The sequence below is a fragment of the Nycticebus coucang genome, chromosome 1 (assembly GCF_027406575.1).
Source record: "Nycticebus coucang isolate mNycCou1 chromosome 1, mNycCou1.pri, whole genome shotgun sequence".
In the NCBI taxonomy this organism is placed as follows: domain Eukaryota; kingdom Metazoa; phylum Chordata; class Mammalia; order Primates; family Lorisidae; genus Nycticebus; species Nycticebus coucang.
This window is the reverse complement of record NC_069780.1, coordinates 104171401-104190988: the sequence shown is the minus strand read 5'-3', so window position 1 is coordinate 104190988 and position 19588 is coordinate 104171401. Positions and strand designations below refer to the sequence as shown.

The 19588-nt window shown below is 38.5% G+C and overlaps 1 protein-coding gene across 1 annotated transcript in view; it reads right to left on the bottom strand.

Annotated features, from left to right (window-relative positions):
* GLRA3 (glycine receptor alpha 3) overlaps positions 1 to 19588 on the bottom strand; it is a 92379-nt gene that overhangs the window by 17415 nt on the left and 55376 nt on the right. Inside the window, exons 7-9 of the mRNA XM_053595857.1 lie at positions 14179 to 14316; positions 5344 to 5558; positions 1694 to 1837 (exon numbers count right to left, since the gene is read on the bottom strand). Coding sequence (XP_053451832.1) covers positions 1694 to 1837; positions 5344 to 5558; positions 14179 to 14316 — 497 coding nt within the window. The remainder of the gene's footprint in view (positions 1 to 1693; positions 1838 to 5343; positions 5559 to 14178; positions 14317 to 19588) is intronic.

Below are 19588 nucleotides of genomic sequence, written 5' to 3'. Positions count from 1 at the left end.
CCTATGACACAGCTTTTGGCCTGTTAATGGTGTTTCAGCCAGTGCCAGGTACCATGAGAGAAAGTGGAAGGAAGCAAGTAAGCAAAAGAGTGGGAGAGAGGAGAGAGGATGAGGGAGAAAGAGAGAATGCAAATAGACCAGGTGGAGGAAGGGGAGGTGGAGGAAGCTGAAGTTAATTTCTCCAACACCATGTATTGCAATATGCAAATGATACATGATTTTTTTCCCATAAAAATTTAATCAGATGTCAGCACTAGCACCGTTTTCTATTCACTCTATTACTCAGTCTCCCCAGGCCCTGTTCTTTCCATGCTGTAGTTAATTGGGTGTTTATTGGGATAGTGATGATCTTTGAAGGCCAATTAGAAACGATCGAGTGAGTAAGGTACTGTTTTAGCTTGTGATTAATGCAAAGTGGACTCAGTGATCGACGCTCAGTGCTTTAAACAAATTTTAATACATTTATAAATTGAATTATAATTTATAATTCAGAAACCACAAGGAAGCCTTTAAAAAATTAAAACTCCGGGCAGCACCTATAGCTCATGGGGTAGGGCGCCGGCCCCATATACCAAGGGTGGCGGGTTCAAACCCAGCCCCAGCCAAACTGCAACAAAAAAATAGCCGGGTGTTGTGGTGGGCGCCTGTAGTCCCAGCTACTCGGGAGGCTGAGGCAAGAGAATCGCCTGAGCCCAGAAGTTGGAGGTAGCTGTGAGCTGTGTGATGCCACGGCACTCTACCCAGGGCAACAAAGTGAGACTCCCCAAATGTGTATTCTACATGAGCGAGATTCTTAACCATAAGAACTTAAACCTTTGACTTCAATATCCCAGTCTATTGAATCCTGGCCACAATTATACATAATTCATTATTTTGATTTTACTCTCTGTATTGCTTTGAAAGACCATTGCTATAAAATGTCAGTTGGCAGAGTCACATCAGAAGAAATGAACTCAGAGATTTGCTGTCAGTAGAACTCTTGTTTCCATGAACGTATAAAGGGAGACACCTTTACAGTCTGAACAGAGGGGAGTAGCTACATTCAGGGCACTCACATTCAGTTAGAAGATCCCTTATAACATTATCAGATCTCCCAATGTTGTTTCTAAATAAATTTTATACTGGTTTCATCTTTTATCAGATGATACCAAGACAACAATAGCACTTTTGTATTTTCCATAGGGCTTCAGAAGCACTGTCTTAAAAAGGAGAAAATTCACGTAAAAAAAAAAGAGACCATGTGGTTTTTGTATGAACTTTTCATCATGGTATTCATAAATAAGCAATATTTGATGGAAGCCACTAAAGGGGTTAGCTCAGAAAAAGAAACTACTTTGATAATTGCATCTGATGACTTAATTCTAGTAAAACCATTAGCAACACTGTAACATTACAAGTAAGAAATGACACATTTCGCTCACGGAAGCAAAAGACAGTGTTGTTCCAGGAAGTACATTAAAAAGAAGTGGATAGAGGTGGTGTCACCAGATGCTGTTGAAAGTATTGCTCCATATCGTCCTTTTCTCCCTGAAGCTATTTCTGGCATTTTGAGTTTCAAATGGACACTGTGAAAGGAATGTGTCTTTTCATCTCTGGTCCCAAATTTCTTTGCTCTGCATCTCTATGAAATATGATGAATTCACTTTCCAATGAAAATTGGATTCCACCAAACTCAATACATTTAATCACTCACCTTACTCTTTCTTTTTCGCCGAAATCTTAGAAGTTCTTTGTGTTGCCTTGATAGAAAATTTACAGCTGCATACTCCAGAAGGGCTGAAAACACGAAAAGGAGGCACACTGCCATCCAAATGTCGATAGCTTTGACATACGAAACCTAGCCAAGAAAGAGAAAACTAGCAAATTGGTTTATTTCCTTACTTCCTTTGAGAACAAGACTGAATTTTTCTGATTCTGATCTATATTCTTTATATAAGCGTTGGAAAAAATAAAGGAATGGCAATAATTGTTTTCCTAAAAATAATTTTTCTTAAGAATTTTTACCATTGTACATTAACCATACTTTAAAACTTGCGTGCATTTTGTTAAAAAATTTTTTCATTCCCACCAGCAGTGCAAAAGTGTTCCCTTTTCTCCACATCCACGCCAACATCTCTGGTCTTGAGATATACATTCCTTTTGGAAAGATATATGGAGAACACTTAGAGATCTAAAAATAGATCTCCCATTCAATCCTGTAATTCCTCTGCTGGGCATATACCCAGAAGACCAAAAACCACACCATAACAAAGATATTTGTACCAGAATCTTTATTGCAGCCCTATTCAGAATTGCTAAGTCATGGAAGAAACCCAAGTGCCTAACGATCCACGAATGGATTAACAAATTGTGGTATATGTACACCATGGAATACTATGCAGCCTTGAAGAAAGATGGAGACCTCAACTCCTTCATGTTTACATGGATGGAGCTGGAACATATTCTTCTCAGTAAAGTGTCTCAAGAATGGAAGAAAAAATACCCAATGTATTCACCCCTACTATGAAACTAACTTAGGACCTTCACATGAAGCTATAACCAAGTTTCAGCCTAAGAACAGGGGAAGGGGGAGAGCATGGGGAGGGAGGAGGGAGGTGGGTGGAAGGAGGGGGATTGAAAGGATCACACATGTGGTGCATCTTACAAGGGTACATGTGAGCCTTGGCAAATGTGGAATGTAAATGTCTTGACAAAGTAACTAGGACAGTGCCAGGAGGGCTATGTCAACTAATGAGATGAAAATATGTCAAATATTCTATGAAACAAGTGTATGGTGCCCCATGATCATATTGATGTACACAGCTATGATTTAATAAAAAAAAAAAAAATTTCACTTTGGTCAGTAGCTCAACCATATGACAAAAGGAAAAGTAAGATGAAATCTATTTTACCTTCAGAACAATATAATGCTTGAAAACCATGAAGCAACGTTGAAATATAGACAACCCTGCTGGCATTTTAATACCATATTTTCATTTAGATTTTTTTACTTTACAAAACATTTTTTAATTTTCCAATTTTATTTTATTTTATTTTAATTAATTTCTTTTGCAGTTTTGGCCAGGGCTGGGCTTGAACCCACCACCCCGGTACATGGGGCCAGCGCCCTACTCCTTGAGCCACAGGTGCCACCCCATTTTACAACTTTATATATTGTCTCTTAAAGTAGTTTTCTTTTAATGCTTTTACAAATGAGTAATATATAATTATTGCTACCTATTTTGAAATATTTTAAATCTTAAAGACATGTTATAAGAATAGTGAAAAGAACTCTCAACTTGCCCCAGTGGCATGGCTAGAAAATAACATCAAATGACCAAGAAAAGTTAATATGATTATTTATTATTTATTTATTTATTTATTTTTGAGACAGAGTCTCATTCTGTCACCCTGGGTAAAGTGCCATGGTGTCATAGCTTACAACAACCTCAAACTCTTGGCCTTAAGTAATCCTCTTGTCTCAACCTCTCGAGTAGTTGGGACTACGGGCAACCACCACTATGCCCAGCTAGTTTTTCTATTTTTAGTACAGACAGGGTCTTGATCTTGCTTGGGCTGGCCTCAAACTCCTGAACTCAAGGGATCCGCCTGTCTTGACCTCCCAGAGTGCTGGGATTACAGGTATGAGCCACTACACTCAGCCAATTTTATTAATGAAGTTCATCATTTCAATGAAAATAATACTAAAGCTTCCAAAAAGGATTATCAATAGATTGATAGAATTTTCTTTAAAGTCATTATAGGCGAAGAAAAAAATTTTGTATTTCTATGCATCCAAATAGTTGAGAGGAGCTTCATATTTCAGAATATTTTATGAAAAGAAATATTGGGTTCTTTTTTTTTTTTTTTTTTTTTTTATTTCTGTAGAGACAGAGTCTCACTATACTGCCCTCGGGTAGAGTGCCGTGGCGTCACACGGCTCACAGCAACCTCTAACTCTTGGGCTTACGCGATTCTCTTGCCTCAGCCTCCCAAGCAGCTGGGACTACAGGCGCCCGCCACAATGTCCGGCTATTTTTTGTTGCAGTTTGGCCGGGGCTGGGCTTGAACCCACCACCCTCGGCATATGGGGCCGGCGCCCTACTCACTGAGCCACAGGTGCCGCCCGAAATATTGGGTTCTTTACAAATATCACAGAGGCAACAGTTTTATTTTAATTTTGGCAGCTCAGCAAATTGTGGAATTCAATAAACATTCTTCCTACTGTCCTAAGACTACTTTAAAGCCAGTGGGGAAGGGGGAGAACCTACAGAAACAATAAATACCCTATTTGATTCAGGGCACAGCACCAGGGGCAGTCTAATACAATACTTGTGGGAATATAATTGCTACAGTGTTTTTCTGGAGGCAAATTTGGCAATAGGTATCAATGCATACAGCTATCAGTGTAGCAATTCTGGTTCCAAGAATGTATACTAAGAAAACAATGTGAAATAAGTATAAAACTATGTGTGTGTGTAATGCATGTGTGCCTATATACATAGATATGCCTGTATACAGTAGGTATGTATAGAAGTATACATAGATGACGTATGTGATATATGGACCCTACCCACATACACATACATTCATATGTATAATATTTATTATGTAAGTATTCATTATTGTGTCAGCCTTAAGAGTGAGTGAGTAAATTATGCCTTACCCATACAATAGAGTACTGTAACACCATTTAAAATTACCTTGTTGATTCAACTTTAAAAAATGTTTGATGTTTTTCTAAACATTTTAATATCTTTAGGTACCAAGAATTCCGTGGTGTATAAGAGCAGTGCTGATATTTAAATAATTGGGGATCAGAACACAAAATGTGGATAGCAGATACCCCTGATTTATTGAATTTTTCCCTTCATTTCTCTCCTCCTCCTGCTTCGTTTTCTGCTTGAGTTACTGTTACTTTAAAAATTGTAATGAATGATAAAAGCTATTGACAAAGATCTGGAAAAAGCTGAAAATGATCTCTTTACATGTGCAAACGTGTGTGTCTATTTAGTGCGTTCAACATTTTTTTTTTTATCACTTCCAACGTTTTATTGGCACAACAGTTTACAAGGGTCCCTGTCACATTATACATTACCTTGAGTAAGAACCTTTTAGCCATCTACATTCATTCTTATTGGATATTTTTTCTCAAATTGTAATTCTCACCTCTGATTTCACCTGTGACAAAGGGACAAGGTAAGTCTTGAAGTAGACTGTACCTGGAAAAACATATTTTGCTTTTATTGCATGATTTACTCCATTAATTTTGTCTTTCTAAAATTGTCTGTGAAAGCAGAGGAAAATACCTGCCAAAGCAATTAATCAGGACATAATTAGTATTCCTGGCTTCACTGCACTCACCTTTGGTAAGGAAGCTCGTGACCCTGAACTCTGTGTGGTCATGGTGAGTACAGTGGTTATTCCCAAAGCTACCCGGGCCGGAGCTGCATCCATGTTGATCCAGAAGGAAACCCAGGATAGAATAACAATCAGGAGACTGGGGATGTACATCTGGATCAGATAGTATCCCATTTGTCGTTCAAGATGGAATCGCACTTCTATACAGGTAAACTTTCCTAATAGGTTATAAAACAAATCCAGCAAGTAGTAAAATTTAGGGGTTTTTTATGGCATCAAATATCCCAATTTCATTTTTGTAATTTATTTTGCCATAAAACATTTCCTTGAAATGAAAAGAGACCTTAAATAACATACCTGAATTGATTCCTGGAAAATATTTTTTCTCAATTAGCATCTAGTAGCAATGTAACGAGTGTACTCTTTCAGGAAATGGTATGCAGTTTTTACTCCTTCCCACTTGAATGGCATGTCATACTTGTCAAAGTATGCAAAGGTACTTTGAGTGCCTTTCCACTTGATTTTAACTTGATTGCTTGTGTTGATTTTAACAGTTGCTTTTGAGATAGACAGGAGAAATATAAATTTATTATATATGATAGTTTTTACTCATTGACTTTCTGATGCTTTGAGGTGTGAATTTAGAGGCAGGTGCTATGTATTCCATAGGTCTTTAAGTGTTGAGGGGCAAAGACAATTGAGGGGAAATCATTCCTTAAATAATGAAGCAAATGATAGGAAAAGGTATGTTATCTCCCATTACCAACTTTAAACATAATACTCAAATGAGATACATTTGTACTATATACCCTGTTTCCCCAAAAATAAGACAGTGTCTTATTTTAAGGTGTGCTCCCAAAGATGCGGTAGGTCTTATTTTCAGGGGATGTCTTATCTTTCCTATAAGTAGGTCTTATTTTCAGAGGAGGTCTTATTTTTGGGGAAACAGGGTATTTATGCCTTTGTGTGTCCGTTGTTTACCTAGATTATGGTAAATAAATACAGACATAAATCAAGGCTTAATTAAACATTAATTTGATGTTTCTGCTTCTCACCTCATTTTACTCCCTGCTCTACTACTCCACTACTCTAGGTTATCTGTCCTATAAAAAAATGTCCTAAGTCACCCAGTTCATGGCCTTAGTCTCTCCTGAGCCTCATCATTTTGAGAAAGAAGAGGTCGGAGAGGTAATAGTCTCTGATTCACCATGAAAGAAAGAGGTTAAAGAGCATCTTTGTTCACCAGGAAAGTCATTACCATCTTTCGAGTTAGGGTTTGGTGCAAAGCTTTTATTAGTGTGACTTGGGACACAAGTGATCACACAAGAGGACTAGCTCTGGGTGAAGATGGGATGTGATTCTAGGGCTTAAGTCTCAACACAAGTTCATAAGCTCTGGGAAAGTTGGGTTGCACTCTTAACGTGTGTAGCAGTCAGAAACATATGCGCAAGCACACATGACCCTTGTGTCCTAAGAATCCTGAAATATCTGAAAACACTGACTCAGTGAAGTGTGCAAATTTCCTTTATGCTAAGGAAGTGTCTTGAGACACTCTTATGAGAAAATATTCATCCTGAGGTGATGTTTGCAATGGTAGGAACAGTATCTCCCTACCGTCCACACCCACTGCCTACCCAGAATCTGTGAATGTGACTTTCTTTGGGAATAAGGTGTTTGCAGATGTAATCAAGTTAAAATGAGGTTCTACTGGATTGAGGCTGGCCCTAAGTCCAATGTCGCTGATGTCCTTATAAGAAGAAGAAGAATGCCACAGGACAGTGCAGACAGAGCCTGCAGTTACAGACCTTGCAGCTCGGGGACACCAGGACCACCAGAGCAGACAGCTAGGAGGAGGCAGGGAGGACCCTACCCAAAGCCTGAGAGAAAGCCCACCTTGCCAAGGCCTCAGTCTTGGACTTCTGGCCTTCAGAACTGTGAAAGCGTAAATGTCTGTTGTTTTAAGCCACCTTGTTTGTGACAGTCTGTTGTGGCAACTATAGAAATGAATGTACTCCCCTGACCCTACTCCAGGGACTTTTTAGCATTTCTCTGAAAGGAATTTATTTATTTATTTTTTTATTGTTGGGGATTCATTAAGGGTACAATAAGCCAGGTTACACTGATTGCAATTGTTAGGTAAAGTCCCTCTTGCAATCATGTCTTGCCCCCATAAAGTGTGACACACACCAAGCCCCACGCCCCTCCCTCCGTCCCTCTTTCTGCTTTCCCTCCCCCCCATAACCGTAATTGTCATTAATTATCCTCATATCAAAATTGAGTACATAGGATTCATGCTTCTCCATTCTTGTGACGCTTTACTAAGAATAATGTCTTCCACTTCCATCCAGGTTAATACGAAGGATGTAAAGTCTCCATTTTTTTAATGGCTGAATAGTATTCCATGGTATACATATACCACAGCTTGTTAATCCATTCCTGGGTTGGTGGGCATTTAGGCTGTTTCCACATTTTGGCGATTGTAAATTGAGCTGCAATAAACAGTCTAGTACAAATGTCCTTATGATAAAAGGATTTTTTTCCTTCTGGGTAGATGCCCAGTAATGGGATTGTAGGATCAAATGGGAGGTCTAGCTTGAGTGCTTTGAGGTTTCTCCATACTTCCTTTCAGAAAGGTTGTACTAGTTTGCAGTCCCACCAGCAGTGTAAAACTGTTCCCTTCTCTCCACACCCACGCCAGCATCTACAATTTTGAGATTTTGTGATGTGGGCCATTCTCACTGGGGTTAGATGATATCTCAGGGTTGTTTTGATTTGCATTTCTCTAATATATAGAGATGATGAACATTTTTTCATGTGTTTGTTAGCCATTCGTGTCATCTTTAGAGAAAGTTCTATTCATGTCTCTTGCCCATTGATATATGGCATTGTTGGCTTTTTTCATGTGGATTAATTTGAGTTCTCTATAGATCCTAGTTATCAAGCTCTTGTCTGATTGAAAATATGCAAATATCCTTTCCCATTGTGTAGGTTGTCTCTTTGCTTTGGTTATTGTCTCCTTCGCTGTACAGAAGCTTTTCAACTTAATGAAGTCCCATTTGTTTATTTTTGTTGTTGTTGCAATTGCCATGGCAGTCTTCTTCACAAAGTCTTTCCCCAGGCCAATATCTTCCAGTGTTTTTCCTATGCTTTCTTTGAGGATTTTTATTGTTTCATGCCTTAAATTTAAGTCCTTTATCCATCTTGAATCAATTTTTGTGAGTGGGGAAAGGTGTGGGTCCAGTTTCAGTCTTTTACATGTAGACATCCAGTTCTCCCAACACCATTTATTGAATAGGGAGTCTTTCCCCCAAGGTATGTTCTTGTTTGGTTTATCGAAGATTAGGTGGTTGTAAGATGTTAGTTTCATTTCTTGGTTTTCAATTTGATTCCAAGTGTCTATGTCTCTATTTTTGTGCCAATACCATGCTGTCTTGAGCAGTATGGCTTTGTAGTACAGACTGAAATCTGGTATGCTGATGCCCCCAGCTTTATTTTTGTTACAGAGAACTGCCTTAGCTATACGGGGTTTTTTCCGGTTCCATACAAAACGCAGAATCATTTTTTCCAAATCTTGAAAGTACGATGTTGGTATTTTGATAGGAATGGCATTAAATAGGTAGATTGCTTTGGGAAGTATAGACATTTTAACAATGTTGATTCTTCCTATCCATGTGCATGGTATGTTCTTCCATTTGTTAATATCCTCTGCTATTTCCTTTCTGAGGATTTCACAGTTTTCTTTATAGAGGTCCTTCACCTCCTTCGTTAGGTATATTCCTAGGTATTTCATTTTCTTTGAGACTATGGTGAAGGGAGTTGTGTCCTTAATTAGCTTCTCATCTTGACTGTTATTAGTGTACACAAAGGCTACTGACTTGTGGACATTGATTTTATATCCTGAAACATTACTGTATTTTTTGATGGCTTCTAGGAGTCTTGTGGTTGAGTCTTTGGGGTTCTCTAAGTATAAGATCATGTCGTCAGCAAAGAGGGAGAGTTTGACCTCCTCTGCTCCCATTTGGATTCCCTTTATTTCCTTGTCTTGCCTAATTGTATTGGCTAGAACTTCCAGCACTACGTTGAATAGTAAAGGTGACAGAGGACAACCTTGTCTGGTTCCAGTTCTAAGAGGAAAAGCTTTCAGTTTTACTCTATTCAGTAAAATATTGGCTGTGGGTTTGTCATAGATAGCTTCAATCAGTTTTAGAAATGTGCCACCTATGCCTATACTCTTCAGTGTTCTAATTAGAAAAGGATGCTGGATTTTATCAAATGCTTTTTCTGCATCTATTGAGAGGATCATGTGATCTTTATTTTTGCCTCTGTTAATATGGTGGATAACATTTATGGACTTGCGTATGTTAAACCAGCCTTGCATCCCTGGGATGAAGCCTACTTGATCATGATGAATGACTTTTTTGATGATAAGCTGTAATCTATTGGCTAGGATTTTGTTGAGAATTTTTGTGTCTATGTTCATGAGTGAGATTGGTCTGAAATTCTCCTTTTTGTTTGGGTCTTTTCCTGGTTTTGGTATCAGGGTGATGTTTGCTTCATAGAATGTGATGGGGAAGATTCCTTCTTCCTCAATTTTTTGGAATAATTTCTGCAGTACAGGAATAAGTTCTTCCTTGAAGGTTTGATAGAATTCTGGAGTGAAGCCATCTGGACCAGGGCATTTTTTGGTTGGAAGATTTTTTTATTGTTTCTTTGATCTCAGTGCTTGAAATTGGTCTGTTCAGGAGCTCTATTTCCTCCTGGCTGAGTCTAGGGAGAAGGTGTGATTCCAAATATTGATCCATTTCTTTCACATTGTCAAATTTCTGGGCATAGAGTTTCTGGTAGTATTCAAAGATGATCTCTTCTATCTCTGTGGGATCAGTTGTTATTTCCCCTTTATCATTTCTGATTGAGGTTACTAGAGATTTTACTTTTCTATTCCTTGTTAGTCTAGCCAATGGTTTATCTATTTTATTTATTTTTTCAAAAAACAAACTCCTTGTTTCATTAATTTTCTGAATGATTCTTTTGTTTTCAATTTCATTGATCTCTGATTTGATTTTGGAGATTTCTTTTCTTCTAGTGAGTTTAGGCTTAGATTGTTCTTCTTTGTCCAATTCCGTAAGATCTCTTGTGAGATTGTTGATGCGCTCTCTTTCTGTTTTTCGAATGTAGGCATCTAAAGCGATGAATTTTCCTCTCAAAACTGCTTTTGCAGTATCGCACAGGTTTTGGTAGCTTGTGTCTTCATTGTTGTTATGCTCAAAGAAGTTAATGATTTCCTGTTTTATTTCTTCCTGCACCCATCTGTTATTCAACAGAAGATTGTTTAATTTCCATGCCTTTGGGTGAGTTTGAGGATTTTTGTTAGAGTTGAGGTCCACCTTTAGTGCCGTATGGTTTGAGAAGATACAAAGTAAAATTTCAATTCTTTTGATTCTGTTGATATTTGTTTTGTGTCCCAGGATATGATCACTTTTGGAGAATGTTCCATGGGGTGATGAGAAGAATGTATATTCTTTTTCTTTGGGATGGAGTGTTCTATATGCGTCTGTCAAGCACAGTTGTTCTTGGGTCTCATTTAAATCTCTTAAATCTTTGTTTAATTTCTGTTTAGAGGATCTGTCCAGCTCTGTAAGAGGAGTGTTAAAGTCCCCTGTAACTATGGTATTATCAGATAATCATATTGCTCAGACTGAGTAAGGTCTGTTTCAAGAATCTGGGAGCATTTAAATTGGGTGCATAAATATTTAGAATTGAAATGTCTTCTTGTTGTATTGTTCCCTTGACCAATATAAAGTGACCATCTTTGTCTTTTTTGACTTTAGTTGCTTTAAATCCACATGTATCTGAAAATAAGATTGCAGCTCCTCTTTTCTTCTGAATTCCATTTGCCTGAAAAATTGTCTTCCAACCCTTGACTTAGAGCTTTAATTTGTCTTTTGAAGCCAGGTGTGTTTCTTGCAGACAGCAAATGGATGGCTTGTGTTTTTTAATCCAGTCAGCCAATCTATGTCTCTTCAGTGGGGAATTCAAGCCATTAACATTTATTGAGATAACTGATAAGTGTGGTAGTATTCTATTCGTCTTATTTGGTGAGAGTCCATTGCTTAGTTTAATCTTTTGCATCAGTGTGGAGGTTTGGTTCTGTCCTTTAATTTCTGAGTTTTTACTTTGCTGCCGATCCATTGTGGTGGTTAGTGTGCAGAACAGGTTGAAGTATTTCCTGTAGAGCTGGTCTTGTTGTGGCGAATTTCCTCAATGTTTGTATATTGTAAGTGATTTGATTTCTCTGTCAATTTTGAAGCTTATCTTAGCAGGGTACAGAATTCTGGGCTGGAAATTGTTCTGTTTAAGTAGATTAAAGGTAGATTACCATTGTCTTCTTGCTTGGAAAGTTTCTTTAGAGAAGTCTGCGGTTACTCTGATGGATTTGCCCTTGTAGGTCAACTGGCGCTTACTCCTGGCAGCTTGCAGAATCTTTTCTTTTGTCTTGACTTTGGACAGGTTCATCACAATGTGTCTTGGAGAAGCTCGGTTAGAGTTGAGGTGACCTGGGGTCTGATATCCCTCTGAAAGCAGTGTGTCAGAATCTTTGGTGATATTTGGGAAATTTTCTTTTATAATATTCTCTAGTATGGCTTCCATTCCTCTGGGGCATTCTTCTTCCCCTTCTGGAATTCCTATAACTCGTATGTTGGAACGCTTCATAAAGTCCCATAATTCTGACAGTGAACGTTCTGCTTTCTCTCTCTTCTTTTCTGCCTCTTTTACTATCTGAGTTATCTCAATAACTTTGTCTTCTACCTCTGAAATTCTTTCTTCTGCATGGTCTAACCTGTTGCTGATACTTTCCATTGCATCTTTAAGTTCCCTAATTGACTGTTTCAGTTCCTTCAGCTCTGCTATATCCTTTTTATATTCTTCATATCGTTCATCTCTGATTTGATTCTGTTTTTGGATTTCCTTTTGGTTATTTTCCACTTTATTAGCAGTTTCCTTCATTGTTTCCAGCATTTCTTTCATTGTTTTCAACATGTGTATTCTAAATTCCCTTTCTGTCATTTCTAACATTTCTTTAACATGCTCTTTACGTTCTTGTGCCTGTGGAAGTTGCGGGCGGGTTTAGACGGATTGAACATATGCGACCACTTGCCGTTTTTCCACTGTTTTAGTCCTCCTCTTGGGGTCCAGAAGTCTCTCGCTGACTCCCTGTATCCTCGCAGGAGTGATGATAGGCAGATCCCACCAGCCAGAGATGCCTGAAGTCCTATCTCCCCAGACTCACGGTGCCCAGATGCAAGGAAGCTGTTACTCGGCTGCCATCTTGCTCCGCCTCCGAAAGGAATTTATTAATACAACCACCCTTAGCATTCTGCGCTAGGACATTCATGGTGAATTGCTTGCTTTTTATCTTTATCTTGAGATGTTAACCTTGAACTCCCTAATAAGTTAGATAATTAGTATCTGAGTTTAAAAAAAATGGCAGTGACCTGTTGATCAAATACTAAACTACTCAGAAGGCTGAGGCAGGAGGATCACTTGAGCCCATGAGCCTTAGGTTGCTGTGAGCTATGGTGATGTCAGGGCATTCCACCCAGGACAGAAGAGTGAAACTCTGTCAGAAGAAGAAGAAGAAGAAAGAGTAGGAGGAGGAGAAATGGTGATAAGTGAGACTAGGGGCTCTGTGTAGGGAAAAGGCAGACCACAGTTCTGGAAAATGCCAAGCCCAGGATGAATCAGTTACTGTAATGAAATGGTCAGAGCAGCAGCAATGCTGGTGGCAGATGGTATGTGTACTCACTACAGCAGGATGTGCCTCACGTATGGGCAGTTTAATATAATTCATGGATTATGCAGTTAGAATAGGTTTTATAGGAACAGCTTGTGTCAGATAAAGGAGGTGAACAGACTCTGTGCATGTACAAATATCACACAAAATTCTCAATCCTTGTTAATAAAGATATCTAATATCTACCTGAAATGCAAAAAGGCTTCTGTGACAGTGTGAGTGGCAGGTAGTTAAGAGAAAAATACCTTGAAATGTGTGACAATATGGCAAAGGGAACATTTAGGCCAATGAAGTTTATTTTTATTTTTGTTTATTTTATTTTATCTTATTTTATTGTTGAGATAGAGTCTCATTCTGTCACCCACGCTAGAGTGCCATGGCATCATCATAGCTCACAGCAACCTCAACCCCCTGGGCTCAAGCAATCCTCCTGCCTCAGCCTCCCCAGTAGCTGGGACTACAGGAGCCTGCCACCACACCCAGTTAGAAGTTCTATTTTCAGCACTCTTGCTCATGCTGGTCTTGAACTCCTCAGCTTCAGGGATCCGCCTGCTTTCATCTCCCAGAGTGCTGGGATTACAGATGTGAGCCACTGCATCCAGCCTGAAGCCTTTTTTTTTTTTTTTAAATCATGTATATATTTTCTTTTTTTTTTGGCCGGGGCTGGGTTTGAACCCACCACCTCCGGCATATGGGACCGGCGCCCTACTCCTTGAGCCATAGGAGCCGCCCTTGAAGCCTTTTTTAATATAAACATTTGTTTTTCTTTAATTTTGTTAGAGATAGTGTTAATTGCCCACATAACAACAAAAAGTTTAAATATAACTCAACACCAGGAACTTATTTGATCCCATACAAACTGATTATTTAACAGTATGCAGTGAGTCACAGTCCGTAAGTCCCAAATGACATCCCCTGATTTCATGCATCAGAGAAAGATTGTGAGTCATGAATAAGTAAAAGAGTGATTCTAGCATCATGACTGAGAAGCATCTAGATATCATAAAACCAAAATTGTAAGTGCAGAGAAGACTACCAGCCCCTACCTGTGTTGTAATGCTTAGTGCAGTAGCGTAAATCCTTTTCTTCTTTCAGTAGAAACTGGGGCAAAGTGAGTCCTTCTGCCACTTGTACAGGAGCCTCATCTTGCCATTCAAAAATGAGGTCATTCATTGTATATCCAACTAGGTAAAACAGAACAGAAATGGGCAGTCACATAGGATGAGAGGGCCACATAGTGTCATCTCAACTTGATTGGCTGAGCTGTACATGGCCCGATTCCACGACTCAAAAGTCTTGAAATCTATACTATATTTTCATATGGAACCTCACTAAAATAATGGGAGAAAATGAAGTAGACTCTTAAAAAAAAAAACAAAACAATACGCCACGTAGACGCTTTAAGGGCCATACATAGACATTCTTTACTTGGCGTAGGTGGTTAGTGGATTAATTCAGCAATTTTTATTTTGATTCCACTTCATTACATTTCTCCTCCTCATCTTTTCTCAAATTATTCAGGAATCTTTCAACTTAAACTGAAATTGCCAGTGGGTAGAAAATGACTTAACCTATAAGATCTGTGGAGGAGAATTTTAGGTTATGATATCTATGAAGTGTAATTTATTGAGACAATGTGAATTCAATTATATATGCTTATAAGCTGCAGTTTGAAAGATGTAATAAGGCTAAAATGTCAACGTATATAAAACAGCACATAAATAAAAATATAATCCCACATAAAAATGGGCAAAGGTTTAAACAGGCAATTTCTAGAAGAAACAGTAATGGTTACTAAGTAGGCAGAAGAAAGGCAGCTCAACCTAAGGGAGATATGTAAATGAAACAAAATTTTAAATCCATCAGATTGTAAGAAAGCCTGAAGTCTCACATAAAATGGCAATGTGAATATGAGCTTGATACAAAAGTGATTTTTAATCTTCCGTATTTTTGTTTGATATATGTTTTACCTCTTTCATGTTTACATGGATGGAGTTGGAACATATTCTTCTCAGTAAAGTGTCTCAAGAATGGAAGAAAAAATATCCAATGTATTCACCCCTACTATGAAACTAACTTAGGACCTTCACATGAAAGCTATAACCAAGTTGCAACCTAAAAACAGGGGGAAGGGGGAAAGCGTGGGGAGGGAGGGGGAGGTGGGTAGAGGGAGGGGGATTGAAAGGATCACACCTGTGATGCATCTTACAAGGGTACATGTGAGCCTTGGCAAATGTGGAATGTAAATGTCTTGGCAAAGTAACTAAGAAAATGCCAGGAGGGCTATGTCAACTAATGAGATGAAAATGTGTCAAATATTCTATGAACCAAGTGTATGGTGCCCCATGATCATATTGATGTACACAGCTATGATTTAATAAAAAAAAGTTTTAAACTTATAACATACATATAACATATATGTATATATACACACATACATGCATATATGCAAACATCTATATGTATATATATATGAGGAAGAGAGTAAACAAAAATAGCAGTGAAGCAAAATCATTGGATTCTTGCTTTTCCATTCTTGTGACACTTTACTGGAGAAGCTGAGTAAGGAGGGCCATAATTTCAGGAAAATGCATTCATTACTGTTTGTTTATCTTTCACTTTCTGCTATTCACATATTTTAAGTACAAACATCTAATTTTGAAAACATCATTCAAATTTATTTTGTTATCAATGTTTAAAATCAAATCTTTGGTAGTTTAAGAGTGGCTTAAAAGACTACACAAGAGAAAAAGAAGTTATGGTACATGGGTATATAGTATATAGTATTTATACCAATACTTTATACTATACAAAAGATGTGGAAACAACCAAAGCACCCATCAACCCAGGAATGCATTAATAAACTGTGGTATGTATACACCATGGAATACTATTCAGTCATTAAAAAAATGGAGATATATTAACCTGGATGGAGTTGAAACACATTCTTCTTAGTAAAGTGTAACAAGAATGGAAAAGCAAGTATTCAATGTACTCAGTGCTAATATGAAGCCAGTAGACAAACTAATACACACCCACACAAGAGAGAAACTCTATTCAAGTTGGGGAAGGAGGAATGAGGGAGTGGGAAGAGGGGTAGGAGGAGAGGGATTAGTGACCTCCCAGCTAATGGGCACAATGTTAGGGTACATGGCACAACTACACTTGGGGATAGGACACAACTACAACTCTAGCTAACAAATGTAAACATTGTAACCTAGTTGTTTGTACCCTCATGTTAACCTGAAATTAAAAAGAATATATTTCAGTTCCAAATGAGTTTAGAGATTTACTAACCAATCACAGATTCACGCTTTGTCTTAGAGAGAGAGATTTCTGGTTTGACCCAGTTTGCAGATGTTTATGTTCTTAATCAGCAGCTGGAATTTAAAAAAAAAAAAAAGGAAGAAAATGTTCCCTTCTGGCGCATCTTGGCTATTGCTAGGAGAAAAATTGCTTGAGTAAATTTTATTGACCTGACAAGGAACAACTGCTATGTCAAAATGTATTTAACTAAAACATTTTCATTTATAATTTGTGCATTTAATTTGAATATCCTTACCATAAACCAAGCTATTACATGTGATTTTATTTAAATGCTAGGTCTGCTAAACTAAGTGTCCTCTTGGCAATTACATTTTCTCTAAAATCTTCTGGTATAACTGACCCATAACCATTACCTTACAAGTGCTCTGGTTAAATTTCTCTTTAAAGACCTAAGACTTATGTGTATTACATTCTTCCCCTCTTTCTCTTGGGATAACAGTGGAAGTGTAATTTGTGACTCCTGACTGCTCTTCTTAAATGACAATCACGATAATCACTTTATTCACATTGCTCAAAACTTCACAAGATTGCACTGATAGTATTTAAGAGTCTTGTGAGAAATTTCAATTAAAATCAGAAAAAGACCTGACCCTGAGCCCTTATTTAAGGAGGAAAAGGCATTATGATTGGGTGGCTTTCTGGCCTACATTAGGGCTCTGGCTAACTACTTCTTTAGAATAAACTTTGGGTTATGGGAAAACATAATATGTCTGTCTCCTAGAATGTTACAAGTTCAGATCTGCTCAAATGTGTGAAAATAAATTCATTGAATAGGTCCCAAATCATAAACAAACGGATGCTGGGAGGCCAGTCATTTTGGCAATATCTAAAGGTTGAGTAACGTTTTCAGCAGAGGCTATGAAGGTTCTATAATAATCCTTGGACTGGTCTTAGGATTTTCGATGCCCAGTGTTTCACTGTCACTACCCATTTACAACAATCAAACCCTCAGCTAATTGTAGAGAAGAAAGAGCTACATGCTAGTAGCAAGAACATCCCCTTCAGATTCTGATTTCTGGAAGCATTTGCAGAGCATTATTATGAACAGTATTGATGATGCTATAAAATTAAAATTCCAACATGACAGGGTAAGTTTAAACTTTAGAGGATAAAATTATACATTTTAGTACTTCTCTTCAAGGAAAACTGTCTTAAAATGCCTGTCCTTGCAACACATCCACGAAAGTGCTCAAGAGAAGGTCATGGGCATGATAATGGATATAGCCTTAGCCTTAACCCTAACCTTAATTCTAATACTAGGATTCACACTTAAAACACAATATAACAAAAACTGATGCACAAATCTAGATGTTGTTATAAATTATTGTTTTATAATGTGCCACATTATAAAGCCTCATTGTTCCTCTCAGGTTTCTATGTATAATCAAATTACATAGCAAAATTAGTGATGACTCAAGAAAAGCCCCAAATTTATAGGAGTCTTATCATACTCTTGTGAGAACTATTATAATAATAAAATTCTACTTAAGTCAGTATGTTTTAATTTTGTTTTTTTGTTTGTTTATTTATTTTCATTTTGAGACAGAGTCTCACTTTGTCACCCTTGGTAGAGTGCCATGGCATCATAGCTCACAGTAACCCCAAATTCTTGGGCTCAAGAGATCCTCTTGCCTCAGCCTCCCACGGAGCTGGGACTACAGGTGCCTGCCACAATACCTGGCGAGTTTTAGAGACAGGGTCTCACTCTCACTCAGGTGGCTATCAAGAGTCAAAAGCTCAGGCAATCTACTTGCCTTAGCCTCCCAGAGAGTTAGTATGTTTTTAAATATGATCTCCTATGATAGCATCATCACATCAAGAAGTATTGAAGGGTGGCTCCTGTGGCTCAGTGAATAGAGTGCCAGCCCCATATACCAATGGCAGTGGGTTCAAACCCAGCCCATGCCAAACAGCAACAACAACAACAAAAAAAAAATAGCTGGGTGTTGTGGCAGGTGCCTGTAGTTCCAGCTACTCAGGAGGCTGAGGCAACAGAAGAAGTATTGAAGATTACTTTAAATTCTGTGCATCACAAAGGAACCAGAAGTTCAAAACTGTGTGTAGTTTAAATTATCCTTATGTTATTTTAGAGAATTGTTATTTGTTGAATATTTTGCACAATTATTTGTTAAATCATTCTATTATAATCTAGACTGCTAGGATATTTTTCTTTGTGTTTCATATTCCTAAATTGCCAATTATGTGCTGATTTATTTCGAATAAAAATTAAAAATGAACTCTAAGAACAGAGAATTTTTGCATTCATTGTATCCATTATGGTTTCTTTCCAATGGGGATGACAGAGACAGTGATTGTAATTAGATTAAGGATAAAGGTTCAATTACAAATAAGCATGTTAAGTCCACCCAGATAAATGTTTTATCATTTTCTGCATAGGCTACAAGCATACATCATTTTATTGTGCTCCACTTTATTGCACTCTGCAGGTAACTGTTCTCCCCCTCAAAAATCAAGAGTTTGGGAGAGGCGGAGCAAGATGGCAGCCGAGTAACAGCTTCCTTGCATCTGGGCACCGTGAGTCTGGGGATATAGGACTCCAGGCATCTCTGGCTGGTGGGATCCGCCTATCATCACCCCTGAGAGGATACAGGGAGTCAGCGAGAGACTTCTGGACCCCAAGAGGAGGACTAAAACAGTGGAAAACCGGCAAGTGGTTGCATGTGTTCAATCTGTCTAAACCCGCCCTCAACTGTAAGTTCAGTAGCAGCGAGACTGCAAACCAGAAAGGCCTTACCTGTGAACTGTTTTGGTGTCTTTGGACTTGGCACTCAGCTGAACTGCCTTGGGGAGAGCCTGAGCGGGAGTGCGGAGAACTTTGGCCTTTGTCTAGGGCCCCAGTCTGAGCCGCTGAGCCAGACAGAGCTAATAGTGTTTGGCTCTGGGTCATAGGCAGACATTGAGAGCGATCCGCCCCGGCAAGCTCCGCCCTCAGGGTCCCAGAGCTGGAATTGGGTGGGAGCTGGTAACCTAGCGACCAAGTAGCCTAAGGGCGGGGTCTGAGCCTCCTTGCAGCCCTAACCCTCAGGGGCAGAGGGAGACCAGTTTTGACACACAGGGTAAGTGGATAACCACTTCAGCAGTGATTCCAGCGACAAGCACTTCCCTGAG